The sequence below is a fragment of the Perissodus microlepis genome, chromosome 3, assembly GCF_051167445.1.
Source record: "Perissodus microlepis isolate ML-2025 ecotype Zambia chromosome 3, ASM5116744v1, whole genome shotgun sequence".
Taxonomy (NCBI): Eukaryota; Metazoa; Chordata; class Actinopteri; order Cichliformes; family Cichlidae; genus Perissodus; species Perissodus microlepis.
Window position 1 is genome coordinate 31,729,277 of NC_140463.1, and position 13,646 is coordinate 31,742,922.

Here is a 13,646-nt window from a genome sequence, read left to right on the forward strand (position 1 = left end):
AGCTTTAGCTCTAAAAACCGCAATAGCCAGCTTTCTCTCTCTCTCTCTCTCCAAGTGCTTCTCCTGTCCCTCTCGCTCGGTGTATCTTGATTTTTTTTTTTTTTGTAATTGCAGACTGAGACATCTGTCAAAAGCATTGCTTTTTCGAGAGCCAGGGCCTATCTCTGAAAATGTCATTATGCTCAGGCTGTCTGGGTTCGGGCCGTGCCAAGAAAACATTCGGACTTTCTACCAAGGTATTTTGAGAGGAACCAAAGCCGCACGAGTTTGGTTGTTTAAACCTCGTGTTGTGACTTGTGAACTGGCAGAGGGCTGGGCCGAGCACCGGCTGCTTCAGAAATAGTCACACGCGTGCTGTGTTGCTTCGTGGGGTTTTTTTTTTTGCTCACCGGGGGCCTTTTCGTGGCGAGACTGCAGCTGAAGCTGAGCGTGGGCCTGGGGGCTGCAGTCTCGAGCACCGCAGCGGGGCACAAGCATGCAGCAAATGAGACCACATTTACGGTCTTGATTGGGGTTGCGCTGCGTCGTGACCTTTTTAGATTGAGCCCGAAAGGGGGAGGGGGGGGGGAGGGAAAAAAGTGAGCTGGAGGAATGGACGGAGTTAAAATAACAATTCTCTGATTCTGCAACCCCCCCTCCATTAACAGCGCACTTCCCCAAGAGAAGCTCCCACATTTGAGTACACAAAACATGTCCAAAAATACTCGGGCTGTGGCGCTTTAAGTGCACATCTACTACTTTAGCTGCACTCTGTGAACCGCGCAACAAAACGTAACAATGCTCTGATGAAGGATTGTTTGGTGCTGTCTCACACGTGGCAGTCTGTCAGCATTTGCACAATAACTCAAGTTGCATTCTGGAGAGCCTGTTTCTGCCATCAGGACGCTACACATCTGTGCTAGAAGGAGTCCCACACATTAGACCAGACTTCATCCTTTAGAGGCGTAAACATTAAACAGATGGAGTGGAGCACGCGTGTCTGCAAGTACCCATCCTGCTAAAGTGTCCTTGAGCAGGACACTGAACCTCAGCTCCCCCTACCCCTCCACCACTCCAGCTTCGGTAGCTCTCCCCTGACCTCCGACCTCCCCCCCCCCCCACAGAGAGGAGGGAGGCAAACTAAAAGAGCAAATCCCTTCAGGGACCAGTTAAGTGTCACATTATCCTTCTCCCCTCTCCAAGCCTCCACTACAGTCTGCCGCTTGTCTGCCCCCACAGAAGCCGCCGCCGCTGCTGGGGCCACCGGGGGAGCCGCTGGTGGAGCCACCGGAGGGCCAACCGCTGCCAGCGTTTGCCAGAAGACCAAGGAGCATGATGTGGTGCAGCGGCAGCGTGTGGTGGACCTTTGGAAGGACGGAAAGTCAGAGGGGGCCATCGGGCAGGAGCTGAGGATGCCTAAATCCACAGTGCACAGCATCATCGTCAAGTACCGCCTCAGCAACACAGTGGAGAACCTGCCGCGCAACGGGCGACCAAAGAAACCCTGAGGGGCAAAAGCGGGGAGGTGAACACTAAAACAATAAAAACAGGGCGACGTTTGGATGGAAAAACAATCGTGGAATGTAACAAAAATGAGACGAGAAGCCGAATGCATGAGAGCATTTCCAAAAAGGATCCAAGGATAGAGCACTTTGACACAGCTGGAATGTGAGGGATATAAAGGGAGAAGAAAAGCTCGCTGGATGGATTGAATAAGGATGGGAGGCAGAAAGGAAAAAAAACAAAACAAGCGGACATGAAATGTGAAAAGAAAAGTAGCGGCGGCACTTTGATCCACTAAAGAAAACAAGCAATCAACTGCATAAGGAGTGAGTCCAAAATAAAAAGGGAGAGGTGAAAATCTGGCCTTGAGATCAAGCACTAATGATGCCCGGGGGGTGGTGGGGGCAGAGACAAAAAGAGAGAGTACTTATCTGGAACAAACGAACCTTACTTTGAAGGCCTTGGCTAAAAAGAATGGGGGTGGGATTGGGACAGCTGCTTAATGCAATCACAGGATTTCAAAAACTCTAAATTAGACGCCGAATAAAAAGAAAAAACAATGCAACAAAAGAGGATCTTTTTTTCGTTTAATTCCTCCTTATACAAACTTCTTTAGCTCTTCTATTTCTCCCTCTGAGACAAAAAAAAGATTTCCCTCCGGATCAATTTTTCATCCGCCGGCTGACTGAACAAGGCTGTCCCCTCGATCTGACCCCGTACTCCCTCATTCCTCCGCAGTCTTCAACTCCTCCGTCTCTCTTTCTCAGTCGAACACGCTCAGATATGCATATATATTACACGCTCTGGAACTCGCACACAACCTGTAAAACCTGCAAACAAGTGAATTTATCTGCTGAGTATAGGCAGATGAAACCCAAACTCAAAATAGAGCGAGGGAGATAAAGTGGACCGAGATTATCTTGCAAAGAAAAAACAACAAAAACGAGGGGCGAAAGTTTAAAAAAAGAAGAAGAAAAAAGTTTTCTAAGTATAAAACACGACTTCCCATGGACTCTCTTGCCCTCTCTCGCATTCCTGAGTCCAAACAAGAAGCATAGATGTAAAAACTGAGACGATGCCTTTGTCCAGCGGTTGGCAGCTCTAACCCAAACTGATGGACAGCAAAGACATGTACTGTATTAGAAAGCATACTTACTGTTGCACCCGTTTTCTTTGGGGGGGAGTGGGGGGGTCACTTGAAGGGGAATATCACTTTAATGAAGTACTTACATTTCCTGTTTTTAAGCCTAATCACTGAAAAATACAAAAGATCATAATTTATGAGCGGCTCTTCCCAAAAGATGAAGACTGTAATCTGTCATCGAAGAAAAAAGGGAGACTCTCTTTGAAGCCGTTTTTTTCTTTTTTTGTTCTTTGAGTTTCCTCGCTGTGACAGCGTGATGGATTCCACGCTGGAAAATGTCCCCTGAACCCCGAGAAAATAAAACATTCTGGACCGTGTCATCGTTTTTCCAGCTTGGTGTGCGCACTGTGTGGCGTCCTAGAGATGAACCATTCTGCCTCATATCTAAAGGGAAAAAGCAATGAATTTGGATTGCTTTCAGTTAAAACTGAGTGATATTTCCCTTTGAGTTTAAAGGACTTAATGACCGGAGAAGTGTGGTAGCAGTGTGGCCTGCAATGAGAATGTCGTGCATGTCTGTAGGTTAAGAAATGAGTGTGAATGTGTGTGATTTGTGCCAACTGTTTGACATGCCTGTTTGATGTCAGTACGACTTTGGATACCTTACTAGAAATATTAAAGTATTTTGTTCAAATATGTTTTTCTGCTCTTAGAAAATAAGCTAAACATCTTAGATCAGTCAGTATATACCTTAAAGTCTGTTATCCTGATTGCAATTCAGTCTAAAATGAGCAAAACTATGACTTGAAGCTCTCGTTGGTATTTTCTATCTAAAGAAAAGATGGCATTAATATGTTGTACGTGTGAAGTGCACACATATCGTCCGGCTCAGCAGTCGGGAGTATTTTAGCACCTTTCGGTTTAGCTCTGTTTTGGTTCAGTGACTGCTCTCGAGACTGTTTCCAGCTGCAGGCAGCTGTTTTCAGAGAAAATAAATACAATATATGCATCCTGCCCATCCCCGGGAGCAGCGAGTGATCGTGGTGGAGGACCAAAACAGAGCTAAAATGACAGAATGGTGCACTTACAGTGTCTTCACCACTGAGGGACATTTTCCATAATTTCACAACTTTGTAGCTCAAGACTTCATGTTTACAGGAGTGGATGCATTTTAAAGCTAATAAAACAGCTAAGCTATCGTTAGTCATGAACTGATTTTTATGAGACTGCATTTTAGGAAACATGTTCCTCCGGGTGCCTGACCGATATATAGGATCAACACCGATACTAATGTCTGTGATGTAAAAATCCGATATATCGGCTGATTTTTTTTTTTTTTCAGACACACGAAACATGAACAGGTTTCACTCGCACTAGTTATTCATTTACGCTCTGCCCGAAGTCTGCTCAGATCCACTGGTTGTTGTTTGTAGCGTTCTGAAAACCTATCCGGTCGTTAAGTCTGCCGTCACTAGCCGTGTCTGGGCCTAAACTCCGCTGCAGGTCCATATATCAAACGATCACTGTGGCATTACTGAGAGTTGAAAAACTGTCTAAAGTCTTTCATCTTTAATAAAATGATCAGCGTTCTGCTCTACCAGGTGTAACAATTGAGTTTAACATCCAGGCATCCATGAAAACGGAATTTATGACATTTAACGGAGTTAGAAGTTAGCAGGAAGTTAGCTCGCTAGCTTCTATCTAAATACAATATAGCATGTCCTGACTGCAGGGTTTTGGAAACAAATTAAAACGTACAGCTCTGTTATCACTTCCAACATAAATGAAGACAGAAAACTAAACAGCAGTGACGTTTGTAGGGTTACTGAAGTTTGGCTAGCTGGTATATAATGATGTGCTATGTGACCGCTAGCGACACAGCTATGTTAGCATAATATAAACAAGCTAACTTTTTTTCCACTCGATAAAAGTTAACGTGAGTGTTCTCGGTGGTCAGGAACAAATGTAATCGCATGGTAGGATGCTGTAAAAGGACCAAACTTCAGCCAGGAGAACAACTGAGATAATCCATCCACAATACGAGGTTAGTCATTCATATACTGCTGCATGGGCTGGGCTGTAGTTACAGCCTAAGGTTTTAAAAACTGAGCTTAAATAAATGATTAGCGGTAATAAAAGCCGAGGGAGGTCAACAGTGATCACTGACTGTTTTAGGAGCTTTTTGAGATTAAATAGAAGAAAATACATAATATTAAACATGTTAACAACACAAAAGCCACATTAAACGCAGACTACTTTAGGCCCGGAAGTAGAATTCGTCACGTCATCACTTAACGACCGGATTGCCAAAAGGGATGTTGCAGAAGGCCCTCTGGTGGGAAAACTATGCAACGTCAGTGATGGCTAATGATGGTTCTTCCATTTCTTTTTTAAAATTTATCAGCCGTTATAAATGCCGATATCGTTCGATTGTCAATTAGCTAATATCAGCTGATGATATCTTAACACAGATTGCGCCCGTGAGCAGCTGAAGCCTGCTCACATGTGGTTAATCATTAAAATCTGGACAAGCAAACTACAAATGAAGGCCAGAAAGCTTCCAGTATCAAATATCTTCTACCTTGGAAAGAATCTACATCTTAACACAAATATGTGTTTGGAGACATTAGGCTGCTGTCTGTATTAACAGTCAGATAACATGGCAGTCACATTCATTTGAATGGACTGATTCTTATATAGCACTTTTCTGCTCTACTTGTATTCACACAACCTCTTTTTTTGTACATCTAAGCGCTTTGTAGCCGACATATTTACACTCTGATGAATACATCAGGAGCAACTTGAGGTTCAGTATTTTGCCCGAGGAATCGAACCAACAGCTTTCCCATTAGTAGATGACCTGCTCTACCTCCTTGTCACAGCCACCTCAGGTTTAGAAATTATTTGTGAGGCTTCAGGTATTAGTAAGACTGGGAATAGAAAAAGATTCAGGGTCACAAAGGGTACGCAAAGAATAATTTACCAATATGTTTTTTGGGGGATAATCTTTATTTCCTGACAGTTTTCTGGAGTGGGGATGTCCTTTCTCTAGCCTATAAATAAAACCACTCACAGTTTCAGAGCTCGATTTTACGATTTGTACCTCCAGCTGAAGCATATTCTTCGTTCTCAGTTGATTGTGAACCTCCTGCTACATGCGCGTCTTTCTTTTCCTCTCTTTCTCTCTCTCAGTTGGGCTCTATAGATTTCTAAAAAAAAAACAAGCCTGCGTTTTTGTGTTTTGTTTTGTTTTTCTTCTTTTTTTACTTCCTGAAAAGTTGACAGTTTAGAGACACAGGGTTGTTCTTGGTGAGAGGTTTTTGCATTGATGCACTCACGCAAAGCTTTTCAGCGAGGGGAAAAAATGTTGCTTTTCTTGCCAACCTGGCAGCATTCACTTCTATCAAAGAGTAGGCAGGACCTACAAGGGAGAGACACAGACTGACATGTTGGCCAGGAATCATTTTTACTGCCTTTTAGATTTCAGATGCTCCATCCAGCTCAGTCCAGAGTTTCAGGCTGAGGAGAAGATAGCTTTTCTCCTGGGCCGGGTGGAAGTTTAGGAATCCTTGCTCTCATACTTTCACTCTAATCAGTGGCAGCTTAATTTGAAATTAAGCTATCTAACAATGCCTGCTACTATTGTACAGCTACACGTTGTGTGCATGCTCATGCACACAACGCTGGGGGGACTGGGAAGGGGAGGAGCTTGAGTAGATAGAGGTGAAGTATTGCAGAGTTACTTTGGCAGCAGAAAGACATGTACACTGTTGCAGACATCGCAGAGGGAATCTTTATCTGGTATAGTACAAGTGCTTCATTGAATTTCTCCTCCTGTTTTATCTCCACTCCTTCTTTACCTTGAATGCCTTTTTTGGGCCCTGCTGAAAAGGAGCTGTGGGTTTGTGAGGGTTCAGAGTCAGGGTCCTTAATCTTTAGAACTGAGTCCCATTTTTCAGCAGGTGAAACCTGAAATGTTGTTGTTGGGTAGACCTTTTTTCAAATTAAAGATTCAGATGTCGAGCATTTAATTACCTTTAATGGTTATATATAATGACTTTCCTTTGGCTTTTTTGGCAGCATTATCTCACGGTGATTATTTTCACACTTATAAAATCGGACATAAATTCCACCAGTGCGACCAGGCGCAGCGTTCAGCATTTACCAGCAAAGCTCAAAATCAAAAACAGCAACAACAACAAAAAGGACTTTGGGACATCCACGTGTTTTGGGTTTATGTGACTAATGAATAGTGAAGATTTCCCTGCTTTTTTGCCATGGGAGTGCTTTTAATGTGAAAGAGCGCCAGCAGGAAGCGAAGAGTAAAGAGCCAGCAGTGAGGCTGTTCTCACCGAGATAAAATCAGAAACAACAAGCATTGGTCCATTCCTGTGAGTCCCTGGTGTCCAAACATGGCGCAACTCTGCCACGAGGTGCACTCATCAAGTACCGATTTCTAAAAAACACAATAACCAGAGTTGTTGTTCTGATTTGATGACTCCTTCATTAAAGATTATGAATTGAAGATTTTTAAGGCGTACTGTGATTTGCACACATTAAAGAGAGAGTGTTTTCTCATTATTTTAACAGTCTTCTGTCTTCTGCAGCTTTTCTTTTTTTATGCAGCTCCTCATTTCTCCTGCTCTTTCACCCAGTCTTTACCTCGATTTGTTTTGGTTCTTATCAGATTTTGCTTGCCCCACACACTAACTCTCTACTGGCTCATTCTCTTGATCTCCTCTGTTGGCCTCCACTGGCAAAATGCCATACGTTTCCCCATAAGTGGTCCCCCCCTCTGGTTTCAGACAGACGCACACGGCTTCAACACCCCTCCACCCCCACCAAACGTCTTCACTTCAATACACTTCGTATGACATCTTTGATCTGCACAGGGGTGTTATGACACTTCTTTCCCTGTGGCGCGAGTCAGACCTCTTTTGGTCCATTCTTGGCCTTGTTTCGAAAGGAGCGCTAAACTCCCCGTTGTACTCCCTGAGCAGATTCATGATGGCGCACAAATGTGGGAAGCACAGATCCTTTTGCTGGCCAGCTGTGCAAAGAACTTAATTTTTATGCGTGTGTGTGTGTGTGTGTGTGTGCATCTGTGTCCTTGTGTGACCGTGTGCGTGCTTGTGGATAAAGTGTGTGTTTACTCATTGCTGGCCTCACTCTGTCCAGGTTAATGGTTATGCATTCTGAGGTTTGGTCAATATTGTAAACAAACTTGATACTGGATATGTAATATGATATATTGATGTACTGTATTATGCAAGTTTTCTCATTAAAAGTATTAAAAATCACACTTGGGTGGGACTTATTCACCAAAAAATAGAATGAAAATTGCTGTTTGTAAGATTTTGAATTGCACCATATTGCAAAATATTGACTTATACACACTCACCACACATCATTAGGTACAGCTTACCTAATGGGTTGGACCCCCTTTAGCCTTCAGAGCTGCTTTAATTCTTTGTGGCACAGTTTCAACACGGTGCTGGAAACATCCATCAGAGATTTTGGTCCAGATTTTGGTCCAGATTTTGGTGTTTAAATGATGCTCAGTTGGTACTACGGGACCGATCTGGACCGCTGATTCAAGGCTGATTCAATGTTGCAGCAGAAATTGAGACTCAGTTTCCTGTTCTTAGTAGAGAGGAGTTGCATTAGATTTGTCCTTCTCTGTACCTTCGTTGTATCAAGTGGTCATTTGAGTTAGGTTGCCTTCCGATCAGCTCAAAGCAGTCTGGTCATTCTCCTCTGAACTCTGACATCAACAAGATATTTTCAACCAGAGAACTATAGAAAGCACCTACCTGGGGGTTTTCTCTGTATTATTGCAGGGTCTTTAGCTTACCTTAAAAAGCCTTGTATGAGTTATAAAAACCTAAACCGACTTCACAGTTGGCATAAAGAGGGAAGCATCCATAGAGAGCAAAACTGTGGATTGCATTGCACTGTGCCAGTCCCAAAACATCCTTTATAATGGTGTTGAGTTTGTCCGTAGAAAGTCCAGGAACTGCAGTTTTTGGCACTTTGGTGTCGGCGTTGCACGCTTCGTTTATAATGTGGAAGTTTCTCCCTTGGCTCGGAGGCACCCACCACAACTCCCCTCTTAATGATTTGGAAGAGCAGTGCCCTCTTACTGTTTTTGTGTCGAAAAGACATATCGTTCTCTTTCTCCAACAGCCCCGCATCCAGACTGCACTTTTAACCCAAATCAAAGTGATTTATTGAAGGTAAAACCTGTCGACACTTTCAATAACACAAGAATCTGCTTTTCTTTTTCTGCTTCGAGTTAGGAACGAGCACAAGGCTTCAAGTCAGATGTATCCGTCACAGAAAAGACTTTTCATGCCGAATTGCTTAAACTGAACTCGTGTCTCTTTCTCCCCCCACCGTCACCATCCGGCAGTGCTGAACGGGCCTCCCATGTCTGTAAAGAAGGAGCGGGAAGCAGAGCTGCTAGTCAACCGGCGGGAGCAGCGCAGCGGAGAGGTCATCTGTATCGACGACTAAACCACACAGACACGCATACACGCTCATACTCACACACTGAAACCCGTCTGCTGCAAAGACACCTTTGATTTCTCTCCTAGAAAGTTCTGGCGGTGAAACCAGCGTCGCTGAGCTCCACATCACAAAGTAATTGACTGACTGAGGGTGAACTTGTTGACCCGCTAGTGATTGTAGTTCCTTTCTTTGACACATACGCACGCATACACGCAGAAGTCCTCGAAAATGTTACTCTGCTGGCTGGTACTCCCTAAAAAGCTCAAGTCACACACAGACACACACATGCAGAGGACATTAGCACTCACGCACATGTGCACTTACTGTCCACGGACACACACCGACAGTACACGCAGTCCAACTTGTCTCAAAAAACTTCCTGTGACCTTTTCTTGTCTGCCTCAAACCATTATACTCCTCATAAACGGCCTCCTCGCAGCGGCCTCCTCCTCCTCCTCCTTTAGGGATGCTTCTAACCTCACACAAATGCAAGCATAAACACACACACGCGCACGCAAACACAACGCTAAACCCACCTCAATCCTAGAAACCTTTTTAGATTTCTCAAGTAGACCATGTAACCTTCTTCTTCCTCCTCCTCCTCCCCTTCTGCTCCTATAACCCACGACAGGAAGCTGCATGTGAAACTAAACTCATTTCTGCCATTGCACTCCATCTGCCCCCCCACCCCCCTCCTGAAGCATGCTCTAATCACAATAATGCTGTCTCGTGAGAAAGGAAGAAAAATATATATATACGTCAAGCTGTGCCTACAGTCGTTTTAATACTATTTCTAACTCTCAGAGAAAGGCTGAATCTCCGATGTCTCAGTCCAAGCAGCTCCAAGCACAGCTCCGGCTTCTTCTTCTTTCATTTTTTGTTTTGTTTTTTTTTAACCTTCACTTTGTTTCGATGGTACATGTTCCGATAAAACACACGCAGAAAGGTATGATGCATATATTCAGGACTCGTCTGACCACAAAGTATTTCCCGACACGCCATCCCGCTTCCCCTCGTTCCTGGTTTATGTACAGAGCTTTGAGGTATTTGGGGGGTTTGTTCCAGAAAAAGGTTTTTCAGAAACCTCCTATGAATGTTTATAACCTTTCATAAGCAAGTCAGTGTTATTAAATCCTATCGACCACCCTCAGCACTCCTCCCTCCTTTCCTTCCCTCCCCGTGCCCCCTTCCCCCCTTCAATCAACCCTTTTTTTTCTGTATTTTTTTCATTTCCAAGTTTCTTTTTTCTTTCTACAAAATCCTGTGATATACAGTAATTTACATATTTAAACAGCTCATTCGTGTTCTCTTGTGTTTTCACTCTCGCGATTATGAGTATTGTCGTTGTCGATGTTGCTGTTGTTCTCGCCGTTGCTATTTGAGAAAGAGCTTCTACCAAAAGACATTTTTTGTAACAAGAAACTATGAAAAACAACACAGTATGTGCGACACACGGTGCACCTCTTCGCCATGTTTGTCCGATGATTACGAAAGACTGTAAACGAAGAAGTTGAGCTAACTTCAGAAGTAGATATATTACATGAAAACTTTTTTTTTTCCTCCCCCCTCGCTTCCATTTTAGATTTGGGGCTTGCAAATGACGTACGTGTATAGAAAACGGGACATGTGTAACCCTAAATGCTTCTATGAGCAAAATGAAAATGCATACTCTCTAACTCTAGGAAAAATACAGTCATGCTGAAAAATTCCACTTAATATACCGCATCATTTAATAAAAAGCCTTAATAAAGAAATGTAAAGTCATTAAAATGAATTAAGAACCTGATGTCAACCTGTTAATCCTACAACATCCTGTCTTTTACGTTAAAAAGCCAAAAAAACAAACAAAAAAAAATCATGGTAGCCAGGAGTTCATTTATCCCATACATTTAACTCTTCCCAGGAAGTAGTCAGAGTCCATTTTACAAATGTTTTGCAACCCCTGAACTAAAATGTTACATCAAATCAAGCACTTAGTTCATTTTTTCTGGTTTTACTTTGTCCTCTTTCCAAAACTTTGTGTTGATTTCTGGGTATTTTGTGTCACTGTGTATGTAGTTGGTGCCGATTAAATGATGAATGGCAGTGAAAACATTTCAATGATGACGCATCTCCTCGTTTTTTTTTTTTTCTTTCTTTCCTTTTTTGTTTTGTTTGTAATAAAACTGAATGAAATGATTAAAAAATTCTCTCTGTGGACTTCATTGAGTAAAAAGCGCTTTGAAGCAACTGTTGTTGTGATTTGGCTCGATATGAATAAAACTGAATTGAATTGAAAGGATGATTAAACACAACATGTGCATTTAGAGTTCTGTGAAAAACGAAGGAACTAAGCCAGTACATAGCAGCCAGGTGTTGATAATTAAATGCACTTGAATAGTTGTGATATAAAAGCTGAAGTTTTGACAGTTTACTGGTCTGAAACATTCAGCTGCGTCAAAAAAATCAATCAATAAATGCCACGGTCTTACAAGAGTGACCATCCCAGTAAGTTCACCTTAATCTCAGACGGTGCAGTGCTCGGGGAAACTGTAAAAACAACTCAGGAGCTCCATCTCAGACTCTACAGGCCTCAGTTAGCATGTGAAATGTTAAGATTCAAGACAACACAATTAGGAAAAGACTGAACAGTTATGGCTTGTTTGAAGGACTTTCAGGAGCCTCTTCAAAAAAAGAACATATAAGCAGAGCTTATGTTTGTGAAGTACGACAGAGTATTAGCTCCATGTTAACTAAAACAAATGAGAAAAAAGCCAAAATGTGGAGATTACAGTTGTCGTTTCAAGCCAAACAACTACCATGGCTCCTATACCCTCTACAACAGCAGTCCCCCAACCTTTTTTGCACCACAGACCGGTTTATGTCCGACAATATTTTCACGAACCGACCTTTAAGGTGTCGCGGATAAATACAACAAAATAAAACCTGTACCGGTACTAAAAAAAAAAAGATACGGGAAAAGACTCAGGGAAACCCAGTTAAAGATAAAAATGATTAAAAAATAACACTAAAAACCGATAAAAACCATGAATTTCACACCTGAGCTTTAACTCTCGCGGCCCAGTGCCAAACGACTCACGGACCAGTACCAGTGCGTGGCTTAGGGGTTAGGGCCCGCTCTACAAAATGCTTTGTTTAGATAAATTAGTGAAACAAATGATCGTCTGTCGTATCGTGTCTTGTGATTCATCATCCTCTTTATTGCACAAGGGTGTAACCATCAGCATCCTTGCATCTGTACACTGCCGGATATTTCACTTTGTACAAATCCGGCCAACTCTTTCAAGTTTGGGGAGGGGGGAGGTCGTTCTGACCAGATGCAGCTTTCTGCACCATGTTTTCAACCTGTTTTCAACCTATGACCACAATGTCTCAATGTCTCTTTCTTGAAATTTTCATTTTATTCTGAAAACTATCTTTTTTGGGGTGGGGGGGGGGGGCCTAATACTCTTTTCGTAATAAAGTTACATCTGAAGTTACATCTGGAACAATGTTAACAATGAACAGACAAGACCAAAGTGCAGATGTTTGGCTTAATGCACAGTGCTTGGAGAAAATCAAACACAACATAGCAGCACAAACTAACTGTCAGCACGGTGATAGAGAGGTGACAGTCCCTGGGCACCTTGCAATCACCGAGTCAATCATGAACTCCTCTGGAGACCAAAGTATATGTGAGGACATGTAAGCCTATCTGACTGACAGCTAAAACTTGGCAGAAACTGGTTGTGCAACAGCACATCAACAAATCTACAACAGAATGTGAAGGTGTTGCAATTGTCCTGTCCCATCTTGTGTTTCAGATCAGTGAATTTTGGTCCTCTTAATACAATTCAGCATCTCCAGTGGTCCTCTGCTCTCATGGGCGAACTCAGACTATTGTTGTCTCATAATTGTACTCTTTGTTCTGCCCTGTGTCATCAGTGAGCTTTGAGTACTATTATGTGGACCAGTACCAGTTTCCGCAATGCTACTTTTGACTGGAGTGGCTTCCATCTCACAGAAATTATTTCAAAAAGCAAAAAAAAACTTTTGCTGTCTGCAGTCTAAGATGATGAAGTTGGCTTCTTTCTGCTAGACTACAAACTCCATGCCACTCCAACAGGGACCTAGCTTGATAGTGCAGTAAGCCATTTATCTACAGTATTCAGCCTCACGGAGCTGTAAACCTTCAGTCTTTTCACACAGCAAGCAAAACTATCTTAGTCAAAATAATTGGCTTTATTACATTGGTATGTTTTAGAGAAAGAGAGATACTAACATATGAAATAGCATCACAATATTTTTGTTGATGCAGTATTTTGAATGGAATCAGTAAAAAAAAATCACTGAGTCTTATTTTTTCATCGAGTAGAAAAAATAAAAGAGGAGTCAGTATCTAAATGTGCAAACATTAGCTATATTAAGTTTCATGTGGAAGGCAGTGAAGTGAGCAAGTTGCATTTTAAAGCTCTTAAATGTACACGTGGTTGTTATTTCTTCTCAGTTTTTAAATACCACAGTCATGATCACTTAATTTGTGTGAATACCACCTAACACCCAATCATCTTAGTCGCTCTGCTCTGATGGT

At 42.5% G+C, this 13,646-nt stretch overlaps 1 protein-coding gene across 5 annotated transcripts in view; it reads left to right on the forward strand.

Annotated features, from left to right (window-relative positions):
* chd3 (chromodomain helicase DNA binding protein 3) overlaps positions 1-11,275 on the forward strand; it is a 56,350-nt gene extending 45,075 nt beyond the window's left edge. For 4 of the 5 annotated variants that reach the window (XM_084924076.1, XM_084924077.1, XM_084924073.1 and 1 more), the window contains one exon: positions 1,219-7,866. In XM_084924076.1, the coding sequence (XP_084780202.1) occupies positions 1,219-1,487 (269 nt within the window). In that variant the 3' untranslated portion in view covers positions 1,488-7,866. Of the gene's footprint in view, positions 1-1,218; positions 7,867-8,978 lie in introns of those variants that run through there. The other variant, XM_084924075.1, reaches the window with a different exon arrangement.
* Positions 11,276-13,646: the final 2,371 nt, after the last annotated feature.